The 24715-nt window shown below is 54.7% G+C and overlaps 1 protein-coding gene across 1 annotated transcript; it reads right to left on the reverse strand.

Moving 5' to 3' along the window:
- Window positions 1-418: 418 nt before the first annotated feature.
- Window positions 419-12252, reverse strand: IP6K3 (inositol hexakisphosphate kinase 3). Its single transcript, XM_060615217.3, has 5 exons — window positions 12039-12252; window positions 5492-5705; window positions 4175-4350; window positions 2983-3158; window positions 419-1060 (listed from the first exon to the last, which is right to left on the reverse strand). The coding sequence occupies exons 1-5, from the start codon at window positions 12235-12237 to the stop codon at window positions 593-595; spliced, it is 1233 nt and encodes a 410-aa protein (XP_060471200.2). The 5' UTR covers window positions 12238-12252; the 3' UTR covers window positions 419-592.
- Window positions 12253-24715: the final 12463 nt, after the last annotated feature.

The following is a 24715-nucleotide window of genomic DNA, read 5'->3' on the forward strand; positions in this document are numbered from 1 at the left end:
CCTGGGCTGTATCTGGATTGACCTTGTCCATTCAGACCCTGGGCAGGAAGGTGGTGAGATGGGCAGATCTGTTCCACTTCTTCCTGCCCCACAGAGAATGCCTCTTAAGAAGGTAAGAGACAGTCATTCATTATAATGTTGTATCTGCCCTTGGAGTGGGCAGCCCATGCGAGCAGACAAGCCATACACTCATGAACGCCCTCTTCGAGTCTTCTTCAAGTAGAGTTTTTTGCCTCACAGCTTGCCAAGACTTCAGCATGACAACAAAAAGCATTTTTAAATGCGAATTCTCCAGAATCTCACTGTAATGCTGGCTTCTCACTCAAGCTGCAGCCTTCCAGTATACTCTAAAATGGTGCCATTTCACACTGCGTGTCCAGCCTCTGACGACCAGCATTAGCATAAGATGCCAGAGTACATGGAATTATCTCCAGAGCTGGTTTCTTTAGCAGCCATTAATATGCCACGTATGGCTTTCGAACATGGATATAATGATTACAAAGACCTCTAACAGTGTCTAGAGTACCCCGGCTGCCAATAGGTCCCTTTTGATATCTGCGCTCCAGAAAAATCTGGATAGGCCCAACAAGCCTCATTCTCCCTCTTGAATATCCTGCAGGATCTGGATGAGGTTTTCCAGGCCAAAAATATAGCCTGGATCTGGTCCATCATAAGTGGTATGCTCATTCCAGGAGCCTTTGTATGTTGTGTGAGCAAAGTCGATCATCCGGATGTCAACTTTGGAGAGGCTTCCAGAAGAGCTGCCGTGGTCCGGCTGCAGAGCCTCCGGAGGATGCAGGCCCTCTGAGGTCCTTTCTGGCAGCTCCTGCCCATCATAGATGATGAGGAGAGAGCTGGAGTAGAACCGGTACGAGCTCTGGTTCCGAATGACCAAGAGGAGGGCCCGAAGCTGGCGCTGGATGGGTTCCAGGAGCTCTGTCCGGAGGCGGGTTCCATCATGCAGGAACTGATGGAGGGCTTGTCTGAACCCCTCAACAGAGAGTTTTCTTCCATAATACTTGTCTTTGCAGAGAAAGTGCTTCTTATCAATTTGATAAACCTTCCAATAAAAAGAGAAAGAAAATGTGAAGAATTGCCAACTTAAAAAAAATATTGTCCCTGCTATGGTTGCAGTGTTACAAGCTAACGTGATATATAAACAGATTTCCGGGAGATGCAGGGCAAGAGTGGCTGAAATGAATGGAAGGATGATCTTTCATCAAGCACCAGTGGAACTTTCACATTTTAAAATGCTTTCTGTGCAAGCCTTTAATAGGAATCCAAGGTGTAAAGATCCTTCACCCCACAGAGGTGACCCTCCACCCATGAGGAAAAGCTTTGGATTGCCTTTCTTGTGAATTTCCAATGTCATCCTCCAAATCATGATTTAAGCCCTGGCTTCTGGCCCTCTTCAATTCAAATATTAGCAAACCCAAGCTAGTAAGCTTTAGCAGGAATCTGAAATCACAGCCAATGGCCTTGGAAAGCCAACTAGATTCAATTTTCCCCAATGAAGTTTATAAAGTCCTTTCTCTGCAGATTCTAAGGAAACAGTCAGAGCTCTTGGGGTAGAGCAGGGTGACTGAAGAGAAAAAGATAAAAAGATGGGCTCGATCAGGTATGGATCAGCCAGTGCAGCTGAGGGGAGCCTGGATTGGGTGGGTGGGGGGTGGTTCACAGCAGGTCTGTGGGGCTGTTGGGTCCTCCTTGGCACCAGCTCCTCTCCCCTCCCCTGTCATGTCTTGGCCACAGGAAAGGAGCAGATGGAGGAGATGCTGACTGGGGGGACAGTGGCAACCTCTCCCATTTCATTCAGATGGCAGAGGCTGTACCAAGGCCAGTGGCTGGCATGGCCATGACTTGGCACACCTTTCCCTGGCTCACCTGGGAAGGGCAGCCCATACCTGGCCAAGACAGTTTCTCAGGTCTTTCCTGCCTTCAGATTATGTGATATGTTTCTACCAGTGTGGAAAAAAATCAGAAAGATATGATAGACTTGCTTTGGAGGGCTGGAGATCGGCTGCTAAATTAGCCGTCATAAATACACGACGGGTGTCACTGTCTAAATAAATCAGATCAATTTCAGAAGATTTGAGGTCCAGAGAGAGATTCCATTTACACCCCAAATCATCACACTGCATTCTCCTGAGGACTGCGTTCCAAGCCTCCCAAGGGACATCTGTGCAACAAATTTATAGACTCAACTTCCAGCTTCAAGGGGTGGCAGTTTCAATTAAGGAAAGCTTGAACGTGTACCGTCAAATCGGTGTCTGGTTTTGCTTTGAGGAGATAGACTGTAAGAGTGAACGCGTGGGGAAAGTTTATTTCTTCCCGTTCTGCAGCCCCTCTGCCACAAGCCACATCAGAGCTGCAAAAAACAGGGTAGAGTCTGGGCAATAAAAAAATTAACCGTTCCTTTGCCTCCGCTGAACAGGTTACCACCTTCCCACTTCACTAACCAGAACAGGCAGCGAAAAGCAGAAAAGGTGGAGGAGGAAGAAGGAATGGCTAATAAGAATTCAAAGAGCAGAGTGCCTCAACAGCCCCTGAGAAGGAGAGGTTCGACTTTATCATTCAAGTAATTGAGGAAGCAGAGTGCGCCAAGTGAGTGAGTGAGTGGAGAGACTCCTTTTCAGCTCTTTCCTCAGCCCCTGCTCACACGCTGCGGTCAAAGGTCTGCTCTCACTGTGGGCAGGACCCACGTGGCTGCCGGGAAGTTCAGCTGCCAGAGACCCTGAGATGGAGTTTAAAAAATGGTGGATTTTTGACACCACTATCCTGAAAGGGTCTCTTAAAAAAAAATCCCAGCGTGTCACAGACCAGGATATGCATTTCCGGGGCGGAAGGGCTGTGCCCGACTGCCTCCTGTGTTGCTTCCCAAGCGAAGGGCTCCGTGGGCAGTGGTGGCAGTTGGGAGACACCCTTGCCCCACAGTGGACGTGCCAGGACGCCCCGTCCTCCAGCGGGCCCTCTGCCACCTACCTGCATGCCGCAGATGCGGACGCCCAGGCAGGCCGATGTGCTCTGAGCACACTTCCTCATGTGACGGGCCTTCTTCTCCTCGGACACATCGTCCCCGTGCTGCCGGGTCCCCATCTTCAGGTCAAGGATACAGGGGTACTTGTACTGTGACACGACGTTTTCCAGCAACAGAAACCCTGGTCACGCCAAGTTCAGGAAGGCTCCGAGGACGTGAAGGCCCCCACCCTGAGTGCCAGTCCTTCTCTCCCTTCTCTCCTTACAGACAAGTCCGGCGTCCCTCTTAAGAATTCAGGTATTAGCTTTGCAGGCTGCTTTAATAAGTCCATTTACTTAGGGGGAGTTTATGAGCCTGTGAGCTGCTTTTCCTTTTCCTTTTTGCTCTGAGGTTGAAATTTAAATGCGGGCGTGAAATCCCTGGCAGGCCATGCCCAATTTACATTTTATGGCAGAAAATCATAAGGCTAAAACCTCAAGTCACTGAATGGGCCAATACCTTTTGGGAGAAGTGGGTTGATGTTAGCTTTGGAGATGAGTTGCAGGAATATTAATTTCAGCGGAGTAATTATCCTGCAAAAGCTTCTTAGGGATTAGGGTTGCAGATGTGTCTTAGTAAACACTGTGAAACCAGTCACTCGTTTGCAGGAAGGAGCCCGGTGCTGACAAAGGGGCATTGCAAGCCTAAATGTGCTCGCTGAGAACATGGCAGCCTGAGGATGAGGGGGGAGTGACTCCTCTAAGAGTCCACTTAGGGGCACTTCCCTAAGGGGGGAGCCACACCCCCTCACGCCATCAGCTCCACAGGAAGACATCTGCAGGGAGGATTTGGAGGGATAGAAGAGGGGATGGGGTGTGCCGCCCCCACCCGGCGTGGCAGTCATCATTCCTGTCTGCCCCCAGAGACCCCTGGCCCAGCCCGTCCTTGCTTCCCTGGGTGGCAGAGCCAGCAGCCTGACCAGATCCCAGTCTGACTTCCCCATCCGCTCTGATTTTTTTTTTTTTGGAGAGATGAGATTTCTTCTAGGTCCTAGGCTTGAGGGCTTGTGCCTCAAAGTCTCCCTCAAGTGTCAGTCTCTGTCTCGCCACCCACCCCTCCCCTGGCCCTGGCCCTGGCCCCCTCCCACCTCCGTCGGCATGGCTGTTCTTAATCCCCACCCCCACCCCACTAGGGGGCAGGGAGTGCGGGCAAGGATACGATGCAGCTGGTTCTCCGGGTACTCAGTGCACAGGCGGGTCAGGTGGGCCAGGTGGCACTGCAGACCCCACGGGTTAAAGCTCCTCCTCTCGGCCTGGTTTCCGTTAGCATCTTCCACCAGCGAGGACACGTGGGCGTTGAGGTGGAACTCTGACCTCAGGAGTGACGTGGCTGAGCTGTGGGCGAGGGAAGCGCACGACAGTCAGGGCACCGGTGCCTGTCCCTGTGACTGGGCTCTCCTGGGCTGGACGCTGAAGTGCACTGTCCTGGCTACTCTCCAGGAAGCCTGCGGGGCCTCGGAGAGTCCCTCCTGCCGCATTCAGGCCCTGGGCACCAGATCAGGCCACACTGCCGCCCTGGCAGGGGGTCTCTCTAAACCCCATAATTCATTAGAGCGTGTCACCTCATCAGAGGGCTGTGGTGGTTTCAGTTCACTTGTAAGTGATCTGGATTACTCTCGCACTATTGAGGCAACATAGCACGGGGGCGGCGACCCTGCCTGGAATCAGAAGTCTCGGGGTTTAGGCTGTTTGTGTGCCGTGTTGTTATTTCCTCGAGACCTCAAAATGCCAACAGGGGTGGGAATCAGGGATCCTTGGTCCACCCTCTCTCCTGTCCTGTGCACCTTGGCTTCCCCATCTGTGAAACGGAGATAATGTGTACCCGCTTCCTGATGCTGAGCCAAGAGGCTTAATTACATCCGCTGTGCTCCTTGGGGAAGGGAGGTATTTTCATTGTATTAGCTCCCTTTTGTTTCCCCGTAAATGGTTTATAAGTCCCCAGGGGTGCTTTCCATCTGAGAAAGGTCAGCTAACAGTATCAGAGGTTTTGGAGACCTCTCCAGGACCTCGGGTGCCCCGAGCTGCCTGCGTCTCCTAGGTCCCACAGGGTGGCTGTGTTGATCTCTCTCCTCGTCCCTTCCTGGCCCTTAAGGAAAGGTGATTTCTGACTGCCATTAGCCACTTTTCCTTCGTGTCAACTGTTCTGGGTCTTTGCATTCCACCCCCTCCCCCTACCAGAGACACTTCATGGTCTCAGTGAAACAGGTATGTAATTAAACAAGCGTGTACTAAATGCCTGCTCTGTGCAGGACTCTGCACGTGCGGCAGCTTCTGAGAGAAAGGCATCGGAGTCCTCCCTCTAAAATGGCACGAACGGAAGTCCTTTCGTTTCTTTGGTCACATTGGTGTTTCTAGATGGAGCCTTCATCTGAATTTCTCACTTTCTTGGCCCCATTGGGGAGCTGCTAGGCTTGGCCCAGGTGGGAGCGGTGCTGATCCCCAGTGGGTTTCTGTCATCCTGCCAAGTGGCCCTCACCTCTCCTTGAATGAGTGTGCCAGCTGAGTGTGCTGCCACTGGGCGAGGGTGTGGGCGCCACCGCTGCCGCTGGTGGTCTGCTGGAGAGTCTGCCATATTGCCACTGCCGCCGACTCCGTGGAGACCTTGAAGGGCCCCCGGTTCTCCTTCAGTGGGTTCGCTACCAGGCTGAGATGGCCTCGGCTGTCTTTTCGGAGATGCACCGTGATGGTGCCTGCAGAGCACACGGGGGGAGGGAGAGGAGGGGAAGACCAGATGGAATTTACCTGGTGGACGCGTGACAAGGGGTGACATCCTTTTGAATTGTAGTTTTTAATGGCACTGATCGACCTCTCCGCTTCCCTAACTCTCCTCTCAAGGAAGAGCTATGGGGACTGTTCCAGAATGAGCCCAGGGCCATGGAGCCTGCAAAAAAATAGCCTTGGGCTGATCTGGGCACAGCCTCTGCTTTATTGCATCTCTCTGCCCTTTCATGCTCGCAAAGCTGGTCCTGTACATTTTGTTCTCGCCTTCTGGTTCCTCTGGGCACAGTGGCACCTTCCCAGTGACAACACCGCTCTTCCAGAGGGGCCCAACTTTGGGTCATCAGAGTCGGTCCTCTGCAAAGAGGGCCCCCTCTCCCAGGGTGGCTTTGCGGGAAGTTGGGGCCCATCCCATGCCTCCCCTTTGCCTCCTTCATCATCCTTGCTCTCCCTTCCTTTAATCTATGTCTGACCAGCTCCTGCCAGGAAGCTCGCCTCAGCCTTCTGGGGGCTCTGCTTCTCTGTTGCCTTCATTTATACCCTGTCCCCGCCCCATCTCTGGCTTTAACACTGATGCTCACCATTTCCTTCAGTTAGACACATAGCACATGAATATTATTGACAGAACATGGTTCTTTGATATAAAACAGAGGACTGGTGGGATTTCTCCAGCTATGGTACCTCCTGACCATGGGTGTTTGTAATCAAGGCACGACAGCCTGCTCCAGTCGCTGCTTGTGAGAGTGAAGAGGGTAAGGAGACCCAGTGAACAAATGTGCTAATTGGGCTTCCCTTCCACGACGTCGGCCAGGTCAGGTAGTTAGCTCTGGCGTGTATGTCAATGCTTCTGTGGGCACCCCCTTTTGGATTTCTTAGAGGGCACAGCCCAGGTCTTCCTCCGTGGGGCTCAGTATCAGTGGGTGCTCAGCCTCGCCAGAGTTCTGGTGGAGGTGGAACCCTATTCTCGGTGGTGGCAGGAGACAGCCATGTGAATGGTTTTGTGAGGACTGGATCTCTGGAGTTCTTAGTTCCCTGTTCTTCTGTAGCTGATGCCATGAGTATTCAGTTTGCTCCTCCTCCCACCAAGCTTCTCTCCGCCTGTCTCCAACCTGCCTTGTGCCTCAGAGGCTGACCCTGTGGGGTGCACCAGTGGCTTCCTTGCCCCCCCCCCCCCCCGCCCAGTTTCCCATGGGTTTGGCCATTGGAGGACATTGGCACTGGCAGGAGATGGGGCGGGGCGGGAGAGAGGTCGAGGTACTTATCCCAGCGGCGCCCTCCCTGCTGCAGCGTCATCCTGTCCCTCTGTGGCCTTCCTCTTGCTGGGTCAGTGACACCACTCCCTGACTTCGGCCCTTCAGGTCTAGGGATGGTTACAGCCTTGCAGTGGTGCTGGTCCCTGGGTGCCTCGTCACCCCCAGTTGTTCCCTTAATCCTGCATGCCCTTCTACGAGCAGTCCCTCTAAAAATTCTCTTCATTTAAACCCCTTTAAACACACCGCTCATTTTCTGCTGGGACTCTGACTGAGAGAAGGTGGGTTGCATGTGATCATGTCCTCTCAGGTATTCATTTCTTCCCCCGACCACTTGGTCACTTTCTCAGCACAAGTGGTAATTTCTGCTGAACCAGCACTCAAGGCAGCTGATTTCCCTGCTCGCGTCCCTGCCCGGGCTGGTCAGGGCGGACGCTCATTTTCAGGGCTGCTCTATAATTCAGCAAGTCGCTCTTCAGGGCCATCTGCGTCTGGCTCAGCGGTCTCTCTGGGCCAGTCCTGTCATCTCAGATTCCCAGTGCCCTAATTTTGCAGCCTGACAGTGACATGCAGTTTTTTTCCAGTTCCTTTAAAAAAATTCCGCTCTGCCTCAGCATCTCTCAGGCCCCTGAGTCCTGTGAACTAGTGATGATACTGCTAGTAATACTGTACCTGAACCTGGCATTTTGTAGTTTACCTGCACACTGGCATGCATCTTTGGGTGGAGCCCGCCTGAGCTGTGCCGCTCGTGAGAACAAGGGCTGATGCAGGTCAGGGCAAGAGCTACCGTAGTGATAATCTCTGCCAGGTGCCAGCATTGCGTGCTTTTGCTTTGTTTCCACTGAGTGACAGTTAGCCTGTAAGGTGCTGCCTGTGGTCACCGAGACTCAGAGAGCTGGAATAACTCGCCCGAGGTCACACAGTTTGTGAGGAGTGGAGCTCTGAGAAGGCCACACCAGGTGCGGATACGGAAGAAGGAACAAGCTGTACCACGGAGCCAGGGACTTCATCGGGAGACTCCGGTGTCATCATGCTGTGTTTACTTGTGTGTAGACGAGGGACACTCCTGCTGTGTCCCTGTCACATTTGTTTTGGCCATTCTGTTCCGTGGGAACAGACAGAGAAGCCATGAGGCCACCAATGTGTGAGAGGGTCATCAGTACAGAGGGTTGGGAGTGCCGAGAAGCCTGAGGACATGGTGTTTACATTTCCATTCCTGTTTTCTCAGGCAGGAGGGTCTCTGTGCATGATCTGGGGAGGAGGACTGACCTAGAAGCCAGCACCAGGCCCCAGAGCCACCACTCCACAGTGGAGAAAGGAGAGCACCGGCCTTGGTGCTTGTCCTTGAGGAGCTTGGAGTCTCCTGGCTGCCTGGGGGAGCCCTGGATGGTGTGCCAGCCAAGGGCAGCACCCTTTGGGGACTTGTAAAGTTCAGCTCACCGTCTGGCCTCTCCCATCTGTGGGACTGTGGTGCCAAGCCTGCAAGAAACCGCTGTCTCGGGGAGCCTCAACCCCGGGAGGCTTCCCTGGAAGGACAAGAAATGTGACCTTCATCCGCTTCCGTAGGCTCCAGCTCTTGTCTGGTCTCATCAGATCTGAGTGTCTAAATAAATGGAGGCGAGCAGAGGTGCAGAGAACCCAAAACCAATAAAATCCAAAAGGCATTTCTATTTCTCATGTTGTCAGAGCTACACAGCCAGACTCCAGGTCTGTGCCTTCTTGCTCCGGCTTCCTGCACGCCTCTGGCTCTGTGTCTCCATCTATCTGCCTTCCCTCCGTCTCCCACATCACTCTGCAGCTCAGCCCAGACCTTCCTTCTGAAGCCTGAGACCCATAGCAGATAGCCGCCTGGCCGTCTCAACATGCCAGCTCTTTACCGAAGCAGCGTGTCAATGGAATCCAGACTCCTCGGGCCCTGGATTGGTTTGTAGTCAAGAATCATGGTGGGCCCGGCCTGGCTTTCCAGCTTGCCTTGTGTGTCCGTGGGAACTAGGCCTCAGAGGGCCATGGGCTCCCGGCACTCTGCCGCCTCTGCCTGGCCAGGGGAGCCCTGCCTGCCTGCTCACCAGCCCTCCCCAAGCACCTCAACCTGCAGCCCTGCCAGCTGGGCAGACAAGAGTGCTTATGGCCCAACCGCCATGCCCGGAGCATCTCAGCAATTTCGGTTTGGCCAAGCAGCTTCCCCAGCCTCCATGAATATACTGTCATGCATTTATTTTTAAGCTCGTGAGAGCATTTATTTGCCGGTGTCTGTAATATGAATCTGGCTCATCCGTCAACCAGCTGGACCTAGAAGTATGTCCTTACTCACTCAAAGCTGACAGGTACACTGGGAGGCAGAGGGATGCAGCCCCTAAGATGTCATGGCCAAGGAGCCCAGCAGGAGGTCGAGGCAAGCTCCTGGCATGGGGAGGCTACCCTTGGGAGTGATATCCCTGCCTAACACTCCCTGATGCCACCACAGCACGGGGCAGTGAGAAGGGAGAGGGTGTGCTCCATGGCATTGCAGTGGCCACTAGAGAAACAACCCCTCTCTCTGGGGCCATTCCCATGGGGGACAAAAAGGGAAACCCCCCTGTGGCAGCCTTGTGGGCCTTCGAGCCTCCCTGATCTAAGGTCACTAGCTGAGCGGATCAGGGCAAGTCACATCCCCTCCTTTGTTGGGCTAGATGACCCCCTGAGCACTGGCATGTGAGGAGCCCATCTCTTGGGTGACCGTGCTGGTGGAGCGGGTCTGGGTGCCCGAGAGCCCACGCTTGGGAGCCAGACCTCGGAGCTTTGAATCCTGGCTCTGCCTCTCACTGGCTGTGTGGCCTGAGGCAAGTCATGTCGCCTCTCTGTACCTCAGTTTCCTCACCTGTGAAACGGGGATAATAGTAGTAGCTCCGTCAGAAGGTTGTCGTGAGGATTGAGTTAACACGTGGAAACTACTGAGTGAACATTAAGCTGACACCACTTTTCTTCTCCGTTGAAACAAGAAGCCTGCGCAGCCCGAGGGCCCTTGTAGGGACTGTTTCCCATCTAAAACCTGACCTCAGCAACCTGTTCCAGGCATCTGAGAGTGTGAGGGTCCTGGTTCAGCGCCTTTCTCTAGTGTCTCCCTAGATGTGTGTTTCCTTAGGTGGTGCCTGGCCTGTGGCACCTCGTGGATTGTGTTCTGGCTGTTGAGTGAATCCGTGTTTCTGCATCATTGAAACCTCATGTTTGGGTGTTGCCCCAGTGTGGAAGCTCTGCCTCACCTTCAGCAGGGCTGTGTGGTCTCGCCAGAGGGTGTCATGTGTTTCCCTGACCCAGTCCCCTCCCGACTTGTGTGGAAACGGCATCTCCTAGGGGAAGGCAGAGACTGAAGCATGCTCTATGGCCATTGATACACGTAGCTGTGATGCCTTGGCTGAAATTAATCTATCAAGTTATCAGGGCCCTAAGGCAGGCAGTACTGGGGATGGGCCCAGCTAGAACTGGGAGGCAGGGTGGAGTAGGGGTCTGGACAGTAGACCAGTGCCTGAGGGTGCCTGAGAGTGGTGCCATTGTTCTCCTGCCCAGAGGAATGGGCACGTGTAGATGGGACACAGGGAGAGCATCAGGATGGGGTCCTGCAGACCAACCAGCCTCTTTCACTTTCCTGCTTTGCCTGTGGCCGTCCTGGCAGTCTGTCTCAGCTTCAGGGCTGTGTCCAACAAGTGTGAAATGCTGTGGGCAGGAGGCCACCCCACGCAAGATCCTGCCACCGCTTTGCTAGGTTGAGTTTAGTTGCAAAAGGACAGACATTCATTCCAGTGGGTGCTCTGACAAGATGGGCAGTGACCCACAACTGATGGGCAACACCGGCCTACGGCCCCAGAGGCCCCAGGGGAGGCCCACACAGGCTGCACACCACCCGTCCGCCCGTCTCTCAGTGTATGATGCTCGTGGGTCTTGTCTCAGACTCTCAGAAGGTCTTGACAGGCTGGGACTGAAGCAATGCCTAGGGCTCATTGACCCCCTATCAGTCAGTCTCAGTCTGGAACACGCTAAATACACATTCCTGGACCCTGACCCCAGGGGTTCTGGTTCACAGGTCTGGAACGGAGCGTGGGAATCTGCATTGTAACCCACACACCAGCAATTCTGGTGAAGTTGGTCAATCCCAGGTCACACTCTGAGAAACACCCATAAAGATAGGCTCCATCCTTCCCAAGTATCTTCATCATTGAAATGCAAGTGAGTTTTTGACTGACTTATTTGGAGATTATCATCACTTTTACTACAAATACTTAGATAATGAGGGCAGAAGCTTGTAGTCACAACATCTAAACACCTTTAAAAGAGATTTTTGGGCACTCATCCCATTGAGGGGCTGGAGGCTGGCAGAGCCCTGTGAACTGCATTTACTGAAGGCTGGGTGTGCACAAAAAGCCTGCCCCATGGATGCTGGCCGGCTGCCAAGAGTGCCCCTGCCTGGAGTCCCACAGACGGCAGCCCTCCCCACCCCGCCTTCACTCCCCAGAACCCACCTTGTGCTCGGATCTAGAACATACACTGCTCTGTACCCAGTTTCCCCAGCTAAACCTCAAAGACAACCCATGGCCCTGGCTTTGCCACAAGTTGAGGGCAGGAATTCTGGTTTTCTAAACCTGTCAGGTCCCAGCTCCTTCATGCCCTGACCCAGGCCTGAGGCTCCTCTCACCCGTCTGGGCCTCCAGAGGTGAAGGAGGCCTCAGCCCGTCCTGTCTTTCCCAGCCCTGGTCACGGGACCCAGCCATGGCACTCCTGAAGCACAGACCGGATACCCTAGCAGAGCAGGGTGGGGCTGGGGTATCATTTTATTCCGTTCTCAATTCCTCGAAGTCTGGTGGCTTGCGCTAATTTGTAGGGTTGCCAAACGGCATTAGACTCCAGGCCCAGAGGCCTGAAGGGTTCAGAGAAACTAGGACAGTGAAGGCCAACCGGGCTGTGGGAGGGGGGCATGTCTCCATGGCAACTCTTACACACACCACCCGGCACGAGGAAACGGCGGGCGCACGCGGCTAGGCCTCACCCAGTGTGGCAGGCACAGAGCCGTGTCTGGACACTCACCTTTGTACTGAGGAGTGAACCGCTTCATGGCCAGAGGCAGGGATTCGTAGAACCTCTGCTCCCGGGAGACGAGGGGCTTGCACACAGTGTGCTCGTCATACTTCATCACGCTCAGGTGCCCCCCCACCTGGTGCAGGAAGGGCTCTAGCTGCACGCCCACTCTGGCATCCCCGGCATCCGTGCTGTCCTGCACAACCATGTATCCACAGGAGGAAGGCCTGGGGTAGGGGTAGCGGCTCCTGGACAGGAGGCGGGCTGTCAGTGTTCCCCAGCTTTCTCCTTCTTGGCCTTCGCCACCGTCAGGGCACAGCTGTCTCTCTGTGAGCCTGGGAGGGGACCCCTGAGAGCAGAGGAGGAAGGTAGAAATGACGTGAGGGAGACGGGGTGCTGGGGGAAGCAGAAGGACCCACGGTTCCCAGCCACGACCCACTGGTAGTTGAACAAGACTGTAAAGAGACATCAATCACTTCCAGAATAATCTGTTGCAAGAAACTGGTAACAGTGATTGCCTCCAGGGAGCCAGGATGAGAGGTAGACTTCTGTAAATACTGTTCTGTGCCTTTTGAATTTAAATACTGAAACAATTAAAAAAAAAAAAAATCAAACAATACACACAACTGCAGCCTTCCAGAATGCAGAGATTGTCTTAACTCCTGTCATGGTTCCTGCCTGCCTTTGGGAACGTCCGTTCCTGGTCCAGAATAGAGCAGAGTCCCCGCTGTTGGGGCACTCGGCCTCTTGCCTGGATGGGCTTAGGGGGTACAGGAAAGCTTCAGTTTTGTACGGCACAGCTGTGCACATCCGTCTGCATCATGGCTCCACAACATAATTGCTGTGTGACCTTGAGAAGTTACCAAACCTCTCTGGGCCCCACTTTCCCCATCTATAGAAAAAAATAGTAAGGATACCTACCTCATGGACTTAGGACAAAATTGAGATAAAGCCCATGAAAAGGTTAGCTGAAGGCCCAGAGTTAACTACTCAATAAATGTGATTTATCATTATTATTTCTAGCATTATTGCTGTGGCGGTCGTATTTTCCCAACAGCTCTGGGTTGTAAGAAAGGGAGCCTTTCTCACTGCCGCTTTGCACGTGAGGGAAGCGAGATGTGAAATGCCCTACCTGGGCTCTGGTGCGGACCAGGAGCGAGGCAGGAGCAAAGTGGGGGCCGCCTGTCTCTGGGCCTTGTCGTCTGTTCCCTGCTGTTCCCTTTCCCTCCTGAAGGGTGGGCTTGCTGGAACTCTGGGCTGGAAATGCAGCCCCGAAAGACTTCCTGACTTTGTCTCAGGAGAGTGCCAAGGAGACACTGTGAGGGGAGGCTCTTCTGGCCACATACGTCCTGTCCTGTGTGAGAGGACATTCTCACAGGGGTGCCCATCACCGCCGAGTTATTAATTCTCTTCTCCGCTGGACTCCTGGCCACGGATGCCACCAAGCTAGGCAGGACTGGACATGATTAACATTCTAAATGACCTTCAGTCCAGACCACGGGCACGGCCAGCTGGCTGCATGCACAGAGTACCTATCGATTTGTTCAGGACCCCAGCCCAGAGACACCCCCGCCACCCACCTAGACCTCTGGCACCAGGTGGCAGTGAAAGCCTCAGCCCAGCCCATTTATATGCCCCACAGCCCTACAAGGGCCTCTTTCACGTTGGCTACTGTCTTTCAGGCCACAGAGTGAGTGCCCCTTTAGGAAGGGTGAGGCGTTTTGTCTGGTATGTGCCTTTGCTTTGCTGGATGCAGGGTGAAGCTTCTGAGAGCTGCCTGCGTGGCTGGAGCGTGACTGGGGAGGTTAGGGCTGTGGGGCCAGGCGACAGGTGTGTGTGTTGTGGGGGTGGGAGCTGAGGCCCGATGGCAAGGGGCCGAGCTGACACAACAGCCTAGGCCTTAATCCCGTCTGCTCTAAGACGGCACAGACAGAGCCCCATTTGGAGCCTGGTCCACAAGCTGGGAAGGTGGTAGGAGGCATCTAGATGCAGAGGCAGATCAGAAATTGGCTCGGGGATCAGTTGGTATATGACAAGATAGCACAATTGTTTGGCAAACCCAATTCTGCTTGCAAATTTGGCGAAGGCAAGAAGGAAGAAAGAAGAGAAAAACCAAAGTGGCCCAGGACCACCAACCAGGCCTGGCCTTGCTGAGCAAGCGCCGACAGGTCCATCTGGTATCCCAGGCAAGCCCTCATGCAGCCGCGCTGGGCAGCCCACCGCCCTTCTTCCCCACGCTCCTGTCTCCCTAAGGAGCTCTAAGGACATCAGTGTCACCTTGCTGTGGTGGTGTGGGGAGGAAATAATAAATGGTGATAAACCCAGAGTGCTTTCTGTGTGCCAGGTCTCTGTTATATAGATCAACCCAGTTAAGCTTCACAACTACCCTATGAGGTAGTGTTAGCAGTCTGTTTCACGGATGGGGAAAATGGGGCACAGAGAGGTTAAGTAACTTGCCTATGCGCACGATGCCGTTAAGGACGGGGCAGGGATTTGAACCCAGACACCTTAGCCCCATAGCGCATTTACCCGCCATGCTGCGGGGATGCTGAGGGCTGCTGTGGATCCACTTTGACAGTCAGGAAACTGAGCCCCAAGGAGGCTGGGACTTGGCCAAAGTCGCCCGCAAGTCACTGGCTGTGCTAGGACGGAACCCAGGTTTTCTTGTCCCCCAGGCCTGGTCTCTCCTTTCCTGACCACCCCTAGCCTTCCTCCTCCAACCTGATGAAGTAAGTGCTTGTCCTAGTGGTGGGTGGGCTCCGTACCTCTGCAAAAACCATCATGAGGGGTCCGGGGAGGTCTACCTATAGAGCTGGGGCTTGAGGTACTTTCTGGCTAAGGATGTCAACAAGACCCGAGAAGCACTGGCATTCCCAGATGTTCTCAGGAGCCCTGGCTGAACTTTCTCAGAGAGCGCAGAGCGAGCCAGGAAGACCCTGGGTCTCCGAGGCAACCCATGGCACAGCAGTGCAAACTTAGGGTGGGTCATAGTGATGGGGAGTCTGATGGGTAGTCAGCTTGTACTTAAAAAAAAAAAATCTAGACTTGGGGCACCCGGCTGGCTCAGTTGGTAGAGCATGTGACTCTTGATCTTGGGGTCATGAGTTTGAGCCCCATGTAAGGCATAGAGATTACTTAAAAAAAAAAAAAAAGTTAAAAAAAATCTAGACTCAACAGGGCGATGGAGATCCTTCCTCTCGAGGGTCTCCTTAGGGTATAGAGGAGGTGATAGCATAGTACAGTATGATCTGGGGTTCTGACACAGGTTGGTGCGAAGGGGCAGAGGGAGGCTGGAGGGCAGTGGCATTCACACCAAAGCACCTGCCTGAGCTGGGCAGGTGGGCTTTGTGCTGCTCAGGGAGGCACACCGTGGCTTCCCCTTGACACTGATGCTGACCTTCCATTCCCAAGGAAACTCAGGGTGTCACTGCCTTTGCGTGCAGCCTCCTGCTCTGTGGGAATGAGCGAGGGAAGACCTCCGTTCTTCCCCATCCTCCCTCAAAAGTCCCGGATAAGTAATTCAAGCTGACAGATCTTTCTCAACCCAGACCTTCCTTTTGCCACATGCAGGCATGTCTGTCATTGGCGTGGGCCTTGGCCTTCGATCAGTGCCTCTGGGCCCTGTTCTGTTTCCTCAGAGCACTGGGCAAGGAGTCCAGAGCCCACATCTGTACCAGGCATTCCCACTAGCTTGCTGAGGCCCCTAGGATGAACCGGTAACATTCGTCTGAGTCTTGGTTTCCCGCCCACTGCCATAGCCTTGTCACGATGCTCAGATGACAAAATGCACAGCATTCCTTTGTGGAGTCCTCTCCCCAAGCGTCTCCACCACTCGAGGCTTGTCACTGCGTGGGTTGTTCTCAGGACTGACTCAGCTTGGGTGCTGGGAAGGCAGGTGAGGCGCCGCCTGAGACAGGACCTTACAGCCCTCTGACACACTTGCTGAGAACGCTGGGCTCTCTCTAGTGCGTCAAAGGGAGACAATGTCGCTCTCTCCAGCCCACGCCTGCCCCCAGAGGCCCACAGCTGCCCGCCTCGCCCAGCATCCTGCCCTCGTGTTCCTTGGGGAGGGAGGAGGAGGAGAGACCGAGGGAGGGAAGAGGGTCAGATGCCCCCAGCCAGAAGAGCTCAGCTTAAAGCCCCCTCCCCCCGGAGTGGTGGACAAATGGCCCCAGGTCCCTGTGTCCTCCTCCCCTGTCTCTGGGTTATGTCCTGAATGAAATAGCTCTGGGCTCACTCCAGGAGACTCAAGGGCTAAATTCTCTGATGGGCCCCCCATCCAGCTGGTTGTTAAATGCCTGTGTGAGTGCAGCCCCAAGGGTCCTGAGTCAGCCTGCTCTAGGGTTGCAGGACACTCTCTGGGCTGGCGGGGGGGGGGGGGGGGGGGGGAGGGTCATGGACAGCAGGGCCTGCAGTTGTATTTGGCTTCCAGAATGGAGACAGATGACAATACAAGTGATGCCAGGGACAGTGACAGAGGCCACCATCAAGCTGAGGTGGATGAGTGCCTCATGGCTCATCACTACCAGTTGGCACGTTTTATTTCCTGAGAGTCTGTGTGTGTAATCTCTACCTACATGCGAAACCCAGGTTCGTTAAAAATTACAGAAGATAGGCCTCTTTTCAAGCTTACCACTGCCATTTTAGAGGAAGATGGCAGGCGAAACCACAAATCAAACTTGTACCAGTGCAAACTTGGACTAGATTAGTCCTGAACTATATCTCATGAAAGCCTGTCAGTTCCTTATACCTGGAAACAAGCTGGCTGACTGCGGTCATTGTCAGCGCTGTTCACAAAGAGTCCGGTCTTTCCTGTGGGAATGTGGGATGATTGTACTTCCCTTGCCCTTTGGAGGTAAGTACAGCCACGTGATTTGCCTCCACCAACACAACGGGATCGGGAGTGACATACGTCATTTCTGGTGGGAGCGGTAAGCAGTTCCACGGTGGCCCCGGTCATCTCGGAAGCACGGTCACTCTGAGTGACTCTGCATGTTGGATACGCAGCCTAATAGAGAAATACATCTGTGCTCTAGTAGGCCCCTGAGATTTGGGGGTAGTTTGTTATACAACACAGCCTGGTGCATCCTGACTAATGGACCAACTCACGGTCCAGTCCCCAGCATGGAGCCTGGAAACGGAAAGCGACCTCACTTGAATTGGGCCCTCAGATACTTCACTGCACAAATATATCCTACATGATGGTAGCTACTCCTGCGAATCACTGGCTTTATCATCCCCATCTCTGTTTCTGAAGAGAGTCATTTTCAGGTGGAGAAACTGAGGGTCTGAGACGTTAAAGAGCTTCCTCACAGCCCAGAGCTAGTGAGTACTCTAGGTGGGATTCAGCCATAGGGGGCCTGTCAGTTCTAAAGGCCTGAGGGTCAGGGTCCTGTCCGAGGCCCTCTCCACACTGTGTGCCTTAGTGGCCAGAAATGGGGGCCTTCCAGGAGCTTGCACCCGGCTGGGCAGTGTGCTGCTGGTGGACGGGGTCCGACGGGGCGCTCAGCGGTGTGGATTCGCAGTGCCGAGGGTGAAGGCCCCCTCCTGTGGGCCTCCTGTGGGCCAGTCTAGACCTTCCCCAAGCCACACCACCATCCAGCATCGTCTTCCGGCTGGAACAGTAATACCCTTGGAGCACGATAACTTCTCAAATGTATATAAACACTTTGGTGATTACCAAAATACAAATTCATTTAAAGGCATTACTGAGTTCCTAGTAGTTTTTATCAGCATCCATTTTCTCAATCAACGGATACTAAAAGTATAATGAGTATCGCAGGGGGACTCGTAGGGAACAAATTATGTTGAGATGGAGCCCTGGTTGAAAAGGTTAGGAGGGATACTGCTGTCGGCTGAGGAGGGGTGGCGTCACGGGTCCAGGATGGGGTCTGAGACGGGGAGAGATGCCGGCTGGGCGGTGGGGGAGGTTGAGGAGGGGCTCTGAGTGGTGGTAAGTCTCAGGGAGGGGATGTGCAGGGAGCAATAGGGAAGAGCCAGGACCAGCCAGGAGACCAGAGGAAGGGCTCTGAGTGGCGGTAAGCCTGGCCTGCTCAATGCCCTCCGAACTGCTCTAGTCACTGGCCTAGAGGGGGCACAGAGAGGGCCTGGCCACACGCACCGGAGGTGCCCATCTGGCTCCTGCTCAGGCCAGGGAGGAGGGGGCTGCTTGAGACCGTGAGGTGTGGAAGCCTTCCAGACCGCATCCCCATAAGTCTGATGGGGGAAGCATTCAGGGTAGGAGATAATTACGAAACAGCTTGTGTCAAAAGCAGACCGCAGTATGAGATGTGTCAGGCTGCGGACTCAAAACCAGCATGGTTTATGGGTGCCCTCTCGCCTCTGAAGCTCTGCCGTACATTTCACGGGTCTCTCGGAGCCAGAGGTTTGGTACAAGTACCATTCAATGTCTTTGCGATGCCCAAGGGAGCATTTTTTTAATCTATTAGAGATGAGAGGACCCGAAAACCGTTTAAAACTGCTTAGGTCGTAATGGGCAGGAGGATTTTGGAGTTTCTCATGTGGCAGAGGGTTGTGTATCATCCGGGGCCATCCAAGCCCGGAAAGCACAAGATTATTTTCTGGGGAAAAAAAAGTCGTGTTTTAAAATCCATTCTAAAAATGACTCAAGGGCTGTAGGATGGTGTGTGCCCCCCGTCTGCGTGGTCCCCCACCCGATGGGATCAATACCGAACACTGGGGGACTTCACACGTCACCTTCCCAGCCGTGGCTGAAGTATGTGGCTTTGCAGAGCCTCTGTTCCCCAGGGAAGGCTTGACACCCAGAACCACAGAGCAATGCTTCGTATTCCCCAGTCACACAGACTTATTTCGGGGCTGATTTCATCCTTTGAGAGAAGATTTTTTTTCTCTCTCTTTCCTTTTCTCTTAACATCTAAAATCTCCCAATGTTCCTCCAGTTTGAGGACCAAATGTGATTTTAATACAGCGATTATTAGTTTAGAAGCCCTTCAGCCACTGACAAATGTCCTTAGCAGCAGCAGCAATGTTCCGAGCTTGCTGTCAGGGCGGGAGACGCATGGGCCAAAGATGACTCAAGAATCCAAGTGCCCCTGGAAGGCCTGCTCTGGGAGAGGCAGAGGCTGGGAGGCTTCTCCCTCCCCAACTCCTGACACATCTTGACCTCGTGACAGCACCACAGGGCCTCGGCCACCTTGCGCCTGGCTGGTAATGGCTGCACAGCATCTTCCAACTCCCTGCACCCCCTCAGGACCTCACCCCCTTGAAGCTGCGTCCAGGATCTTGGATACTGCTCACCACCCAGACCTGCACATTTCCCAACCTCTGGCCCCCTTTGCCGCCTCTCCCCACCTTTCTCTTAAGTACTACGATCAGCAGCCACCTGCCTTACATAAGAGGCCTTTGAGCCAGAGATAGAAGGTTTTGTCAGTGGTTAGCATGGCAACTTTGTGGCTGCAAGAAGAAACGGCCTTTTAAGGTCAAAATGCGATAATGGGTGGAGCAAACGTGTGAGCGTGCGGCCGAATGTGTGAGTGCGCGTGTGTGAGTGTGTGGTCCCCACAGAGTGGGACTGGCCAACTCTGGTGAGCGAGCCTGTTGAGGGAGAACGCAAGCTGGCATCTCCCCAGCAGAGGGCAGCAGCAGGCATGCCAGAATCGCCCAGCGAGGGAGTCACTGCAGCCCACACTCCACAGCCAGCCAGCCCCGGCCCCCGAGGGGGGGACACATCCCGGACCTGGGTTTGCTAGGCCTGTCCTCACAGAGCCCAGAACGGTGGCTGAAGGGCCTGCCTTACCCAGGGCCGGTTTCTCAAGAATTCAGAAGTTGGCACCAAGGTCAATGCCCCTCCACATTCCCTCCTCCTCTCACTGCACCCCACTTTTTCTAAGGGGTATCTGGCCGGAGGAGTGGGGGGAGCTTCCCGCCCTTGGTGAGGCATGTTCTGAGGAGTGGCGTGCCTGGCTCCATTCACAGGGTGAGGCCAGGCACAGGGCTTGCGAAAGAGGGACAGGGCACAGGAGCTGGAGGGCACCTTTGAGTTGAGGGGAATGTGGTCCTCGGCCTCTCCGCTCAACCAGTCCCTCCCTGGGGCAGCTGGACCCCACTCCCCCTGCAGCTACAGGTGCGCCGGTCCTGCTCGATGAGGAAGAGTAACCAGCACTCAGTGAGCCCCCACGTCCCCCATTCCTGGAGCTCCTCCCGGCCTCTCATCTTACTCCCCTGAACAACCCAATGCTCGTAAAGTTGATTGCGGTTCCCTGTGGCTGCTGGTGAACAAGATAGCAACCATACGGCAAGGATTTATTCAGGTGCCCTCCTCCCAGCAGGAGAAAGCGGGGGGGGGGGGGGGGGGGGGGGGGGGGGGGGAGCCATGGGATAGCTCAGCCTGGCCTGCCGTCCCCAGGATGCCCTGGGACAGAGCACTGGGAGGCTCCCAAGGGGCCACAGGCCCTTTGCAGAGGAGGAGTTTTTCAGATCTCTGATAAGGAGATCTGAGGGAGTTCTGGGGGAGCACAGCACAGGAGGGGACCAGGAGACCTGGTTCTGCCTCAGATTCCCTGTCCCTTTCTCTCTGGGCCTCAGTTTCCCTTTCTGCACTGAGAGCTCTCTGACCCAGCCATATTCTCACCCTCCTGTGGGACAACCGGCCCTTCAAGTCAGCAAGGTGGGTTGGGGGTGGGGGTGGGGTGGGGAGTGGCGGGAGGTGGTTGGCGGAGCCGCTTTCAGATTGAAAAGGACTTAGAAGACATAGTGACCCCGTATACCTTGATTAGATCCTGGTGTAAACAGAGCAATATGAAACATCTAGGGGGGCATTGGGGAAATTTGAATATGAACTAGATGTGGACGTTCTTTGCGAGTTGTTAATTTTGTTAATGGGATAATGGCATTGGGGTTGTGTAAGAACTTACTGAAGTACTTTGAGGGGATTGTGGTGATGTCCATAAACGACTTCAAATACCTTGGCCTTAGAGTAGTCGATGAAGCAATTACGGCCAAGGTCAAACAACCGTGAAAAACCTGGTGTAGGATATGCAAGCATTCGTGATATCATGTCCTCAACTTTTTCCTGTAGGCTTAAAGTTTTTCATAGTAAAAAAGGTTTAGACATAAGTTGGTAGCTTTTAAAAACTGGAGAAGCCTGGGTCCTGCCCCATGGGATCAGAATCTTTGGAGAAGGAACCTAGCGTGGATGTTTTTAGGTCCCCAGAGATCCTGAGGACTGTGACAGGCCCAGACAGGTTCAGGTCTCAGGTTTACTGGAGGGCCACGAGGACCCAGGGCAGGGGGGCCCCTGGTGGTGCCGGTGGTCTACCGACACTCCACGGGGGCACCCCGTACCCAGGCCACGGGCTACTGCCCACAGGCCCTGACATCATCCCAGCCTCGCGCACCGCCCCCACCCTGCGGAAGGGTGGGGCTGCTGGGACAGGACACACCGTTCTGGGAGCCCAGGGGGCATTGCCAACTTCTCCTGGGACAGCTGCCGCTGTTAAGGGTTAAACGGTGGGAATCATTGGCTCCAACCCCTGTACCTGCCACACAGCTTCCTCTACAGTCCCAGCGCACCAGAACCCTCCCAGCCTTCATGCAGGAGCCAAGGTTAGAGACTTCTGGACACCCTAGGAAGGGTTGGAATTACTCTAGGGGAAGGGCACAGAGATGGGAGAAGAGCAAACGACAGAATTTCCATGTCCCTGAACCGACCCAGCACCCCCTCCATATACACAGGTACGCACAGATGTACAGACACACACAGACAGACTGGCACCTCCACTGGGTAGAGCCTCGTCGGGATGTAGGGGGCTGCCCTGTCCTGCACGGACCCTGAGGCCCCATCAACCAGGCCCTCCCTGCCCTACCCCTGAGGCAGCACTCACCAGGGCCTCCTTCCTGGAAGGGCAGCAGGGAGTGTCTGGAAGGGAAGATCCAGTGGAAAATAGTCTCTTTTTTCAGTGCCTGCCTGACTGCAGGCCCTGGGCAAAGAAAAGGCCCTTCCCAGTGTCCAGCACAGAGAACTCACTGTCCACTCTAGCGCTGGTGGAGAGGTCTGCCTAGACTCAGGTCTGCCCAGTGGCCCTGGGGAAGGGAGGTCACCTGACCCTCGGGAAGGGCTGGCGGGGCCTGGCATGCCCAGCTGTCAGCTGGTGTATGGCTGCTCTGAGCAGGGCCTGAGGGCCTAGGAGGGAGGGGGGATGAAGAGGAGGAAGAAGAGGAGAAGTCTGAGAGAGAAGTGTTTTGCTCCGCTGCCTGGATGGCAGGCCCTGTGCATCAAGGGCCAATTGCGTAAGGACCCTGGCTGTTTTTTCACTCCTGGAGGTAAGGCTAGGCTAGGGGATCGTGTTCTCCCTTCCTTTCTTCTCCGTTCCTCCACCCTGTTCCCCACTGCCAGTTTGTCCCATGCTGTGGCCTCCAGTGAGAGGGAAAGTCATGTAGGAAGACAGTCAGCTCATCAACACTCAATCAACTTGAAGACAGTCAGTCAAGTAGCTTTGGAGGCCCTTCTGTTCCGGATGCTCCACTAGGCTGACCCAGGAACCTGCCAGACCATGACTCTTGACAGGGGATTACAGTGGGGGTGGAGGAAGGGGTGTTCAGCAGGTTGAAGGGCAATCCCAATGCATTTGGTGGGAGAACATGGAGCTTAGGGGGGCCCCTCACCCAGCCTTGGGGGGAGCAAGGAAGGCATCCTGGAGGAAGTAGCCATCAGAGACCCGAAGGACAAATGGGGTCATCCAGGTTGGGGTGGGGAGAGGGTGGTGGGAAGAGCACTCTAGCTAAGGGAGAGCATGTGCAAAGGCCCAGAGGCATCAGGGAAGAGGGTAGTCAGGGAGGTGGAGGCACTCAGAGCACTGGAGCATGAGAGAGGTGGGGAGTGATGACAGGTGAGTCTGCAGTGAGGGAGGTGGGTCTCACAGGCCTCTAATCTGAGCTTCTCAGGAGAAACAGAAGGGCTTTGTATCAGAAAGGGCCAGGCTCAGGTTTGTGTTTTGAGCACATCCATTCTTATTTGAGGAGGAGTGGATCAAAGATGGGCAGACAGGTTATGAGGCTGCCAGATACTGCCTTCCGGGTGAGTCCAGCGTGGTGGGGAGAAGAGGCAGTGGAGTGGAAGGGAATGGTAAGTTCGTGAGATGTTGAGGCAGGTTTGACAAGGTCTGGTGACATGTGGATGGGGAGAGATGGGGTGTGGGTAAAGGACAGGGGCTTGTTAAGCGTCAGGCCTCATGTCTGAGTGACTCTGGACCAAGTATTAGGAAGATCTGAAGTCTGCCCTTCAGGCGACTCATACCCCAGATTTCTGGCTGCCGTTGTCTGGGGCACTGGGTGCCCCAATGGCCCAGGACCTTAGGCTGGCCCTGCCCGGGCTTCTCCAAATGTGGGCACTCAGCCCCCGAGGCTCAGCCACAGCCATGGGCTTGGCCTCCTCTCCAGCCGGGGGCTCTGCTCAGACCCCTCAGGCCCAGCTTGCCCCTTGGTCTGGTCCAGCCTCTCTCTGACTCCAGGCAACATCCCCCAGGTCCTTGCTTCCCTCCGGGCACCCTCACCTGTCTCCTGGTTCTAACAGGGTTCTCCCAGATTTGTTGCTGCAGCGCTGAGCCACGATGACTTTTCAATCTCCTCAATCTCTGCTCACGCACGGAGTGGGTGAGCCACAGGCTTTGATAAGGTGCCAAAATGGGAGAGGAGGCGGGACTAGAACGCTGGTCTCCTGGCCCCTGTCCCAGAGGACCCTCTGTCACAATTCCAGCGGTGTGCCGTGCGCCCATCCTGGGGCCTGGCATGCAGGAGCTGCTGGACAGATGGGTTAGCAGCACAGGACAGAGTGTCAGGGGAAGGCCATAGCAAGCTTGGGGGCTGCCCTCTGCTGCCCTTCCTGCGGCCAACCTCCTTTCCTATCCCCATCCTGAGTCCTCCCCCATACCCAGACAGGGCAGCGCCCTGGAGGCATGACAGGGATTCCTGGGCACCCTGAGGCTGGGTTTAATGGGGTGTGGATCCCCTGCCCCTCCTTGCTCCCCAGGGCAGCAGATCACATTTCACCAGGGAAGGCAGATGGTCAGGCTGCCCTGCGAGCCTCCTGTACGCTCAGTCCCTCACGCTGCCCAGTTATGTGCTGGGCTCCGGTTACCTGGCCCTGGGAAAGAGGGTATGACCTCCTTTCCCCCCAGCTCTCCCGCACCTCCCCATTCCCACCTACTGGCCTCAAATCCCTGTTCTGGGAACCCTAGAATCAACACAAGGCTGAGCCCGTAGGCCCCTGGGGGTAGAGGAGAAGGGACCTCCCACCTGAGCCATTGGGCCAGTGAGTGGCCAAACCCAGGGCCTTGGGAGGGTCTGACTGCGTCCAGGTACTTGCTTTCTTGTTTTGTCCTGTTGTTGTTGTTGTTGTTGTTGTTGTTGTTGTTGTTGTTGTTAAGAGCAAAGTTCCATATCAACTTCCTTTCCATGCGTTTCTTTCACATCATTCTTGAGCCCCTACTATGTGATCTGAGACACATGGCAGTAAACAAAATGCACAGGGCCCTATGGTCACAGAGCTGGTGATCTGGGGCTTTCTGTTATGCAATCAAATGAGCCACTCTATTTCCGTTTATGACTACGGCCAAATTCTCTTCATGCTCATTTTTCTGAAGCTCAGCTTCGCCTGCAAGATGCTTGCAGCTAAGCCTCCTTCTACAGCCATGTCTGGGACCACCTCT

This window comes from Panthera onca, chromosome B2 (assembly GCF_046562875.1).
Source record: "Panthera onca isolate mPanOnc1 chromosome B2, mPanOnc1 haplotype 2, whole genome shotgun sequence".
Lineage (NCBI taxonomy): Eukaryota > Metazoa > Chordata > Mammalia > Carnivora > Felidae > Panthera > Panthera onca.

Excerpts from the sequence above, each read along its gene's own strand:
- IP6K3 (XM_060615217.3), bottom strand. The coding sequence starts at position 12,237 with ATGGTTGTGCAGGACAGCACGGATGCCGGGGATGCCAGAGTGGGCGTG. Across the intron at positions 5,706-12,038 it reads GTTCACTCCTCAGTACAAAG|GCACCATCACGGTGCATCTC; the intron begins GTGAGTGTCCAG and ends TGTGCTCTGCAG. Across the intron at positions 3,159-4,174 it reads CCCGGAGAACCAGCTGCATC|GGTTTCTGTTGCTGGAAAAC; the intron begins GTATCCTTGCCC and ends TGGCGTGACCAG.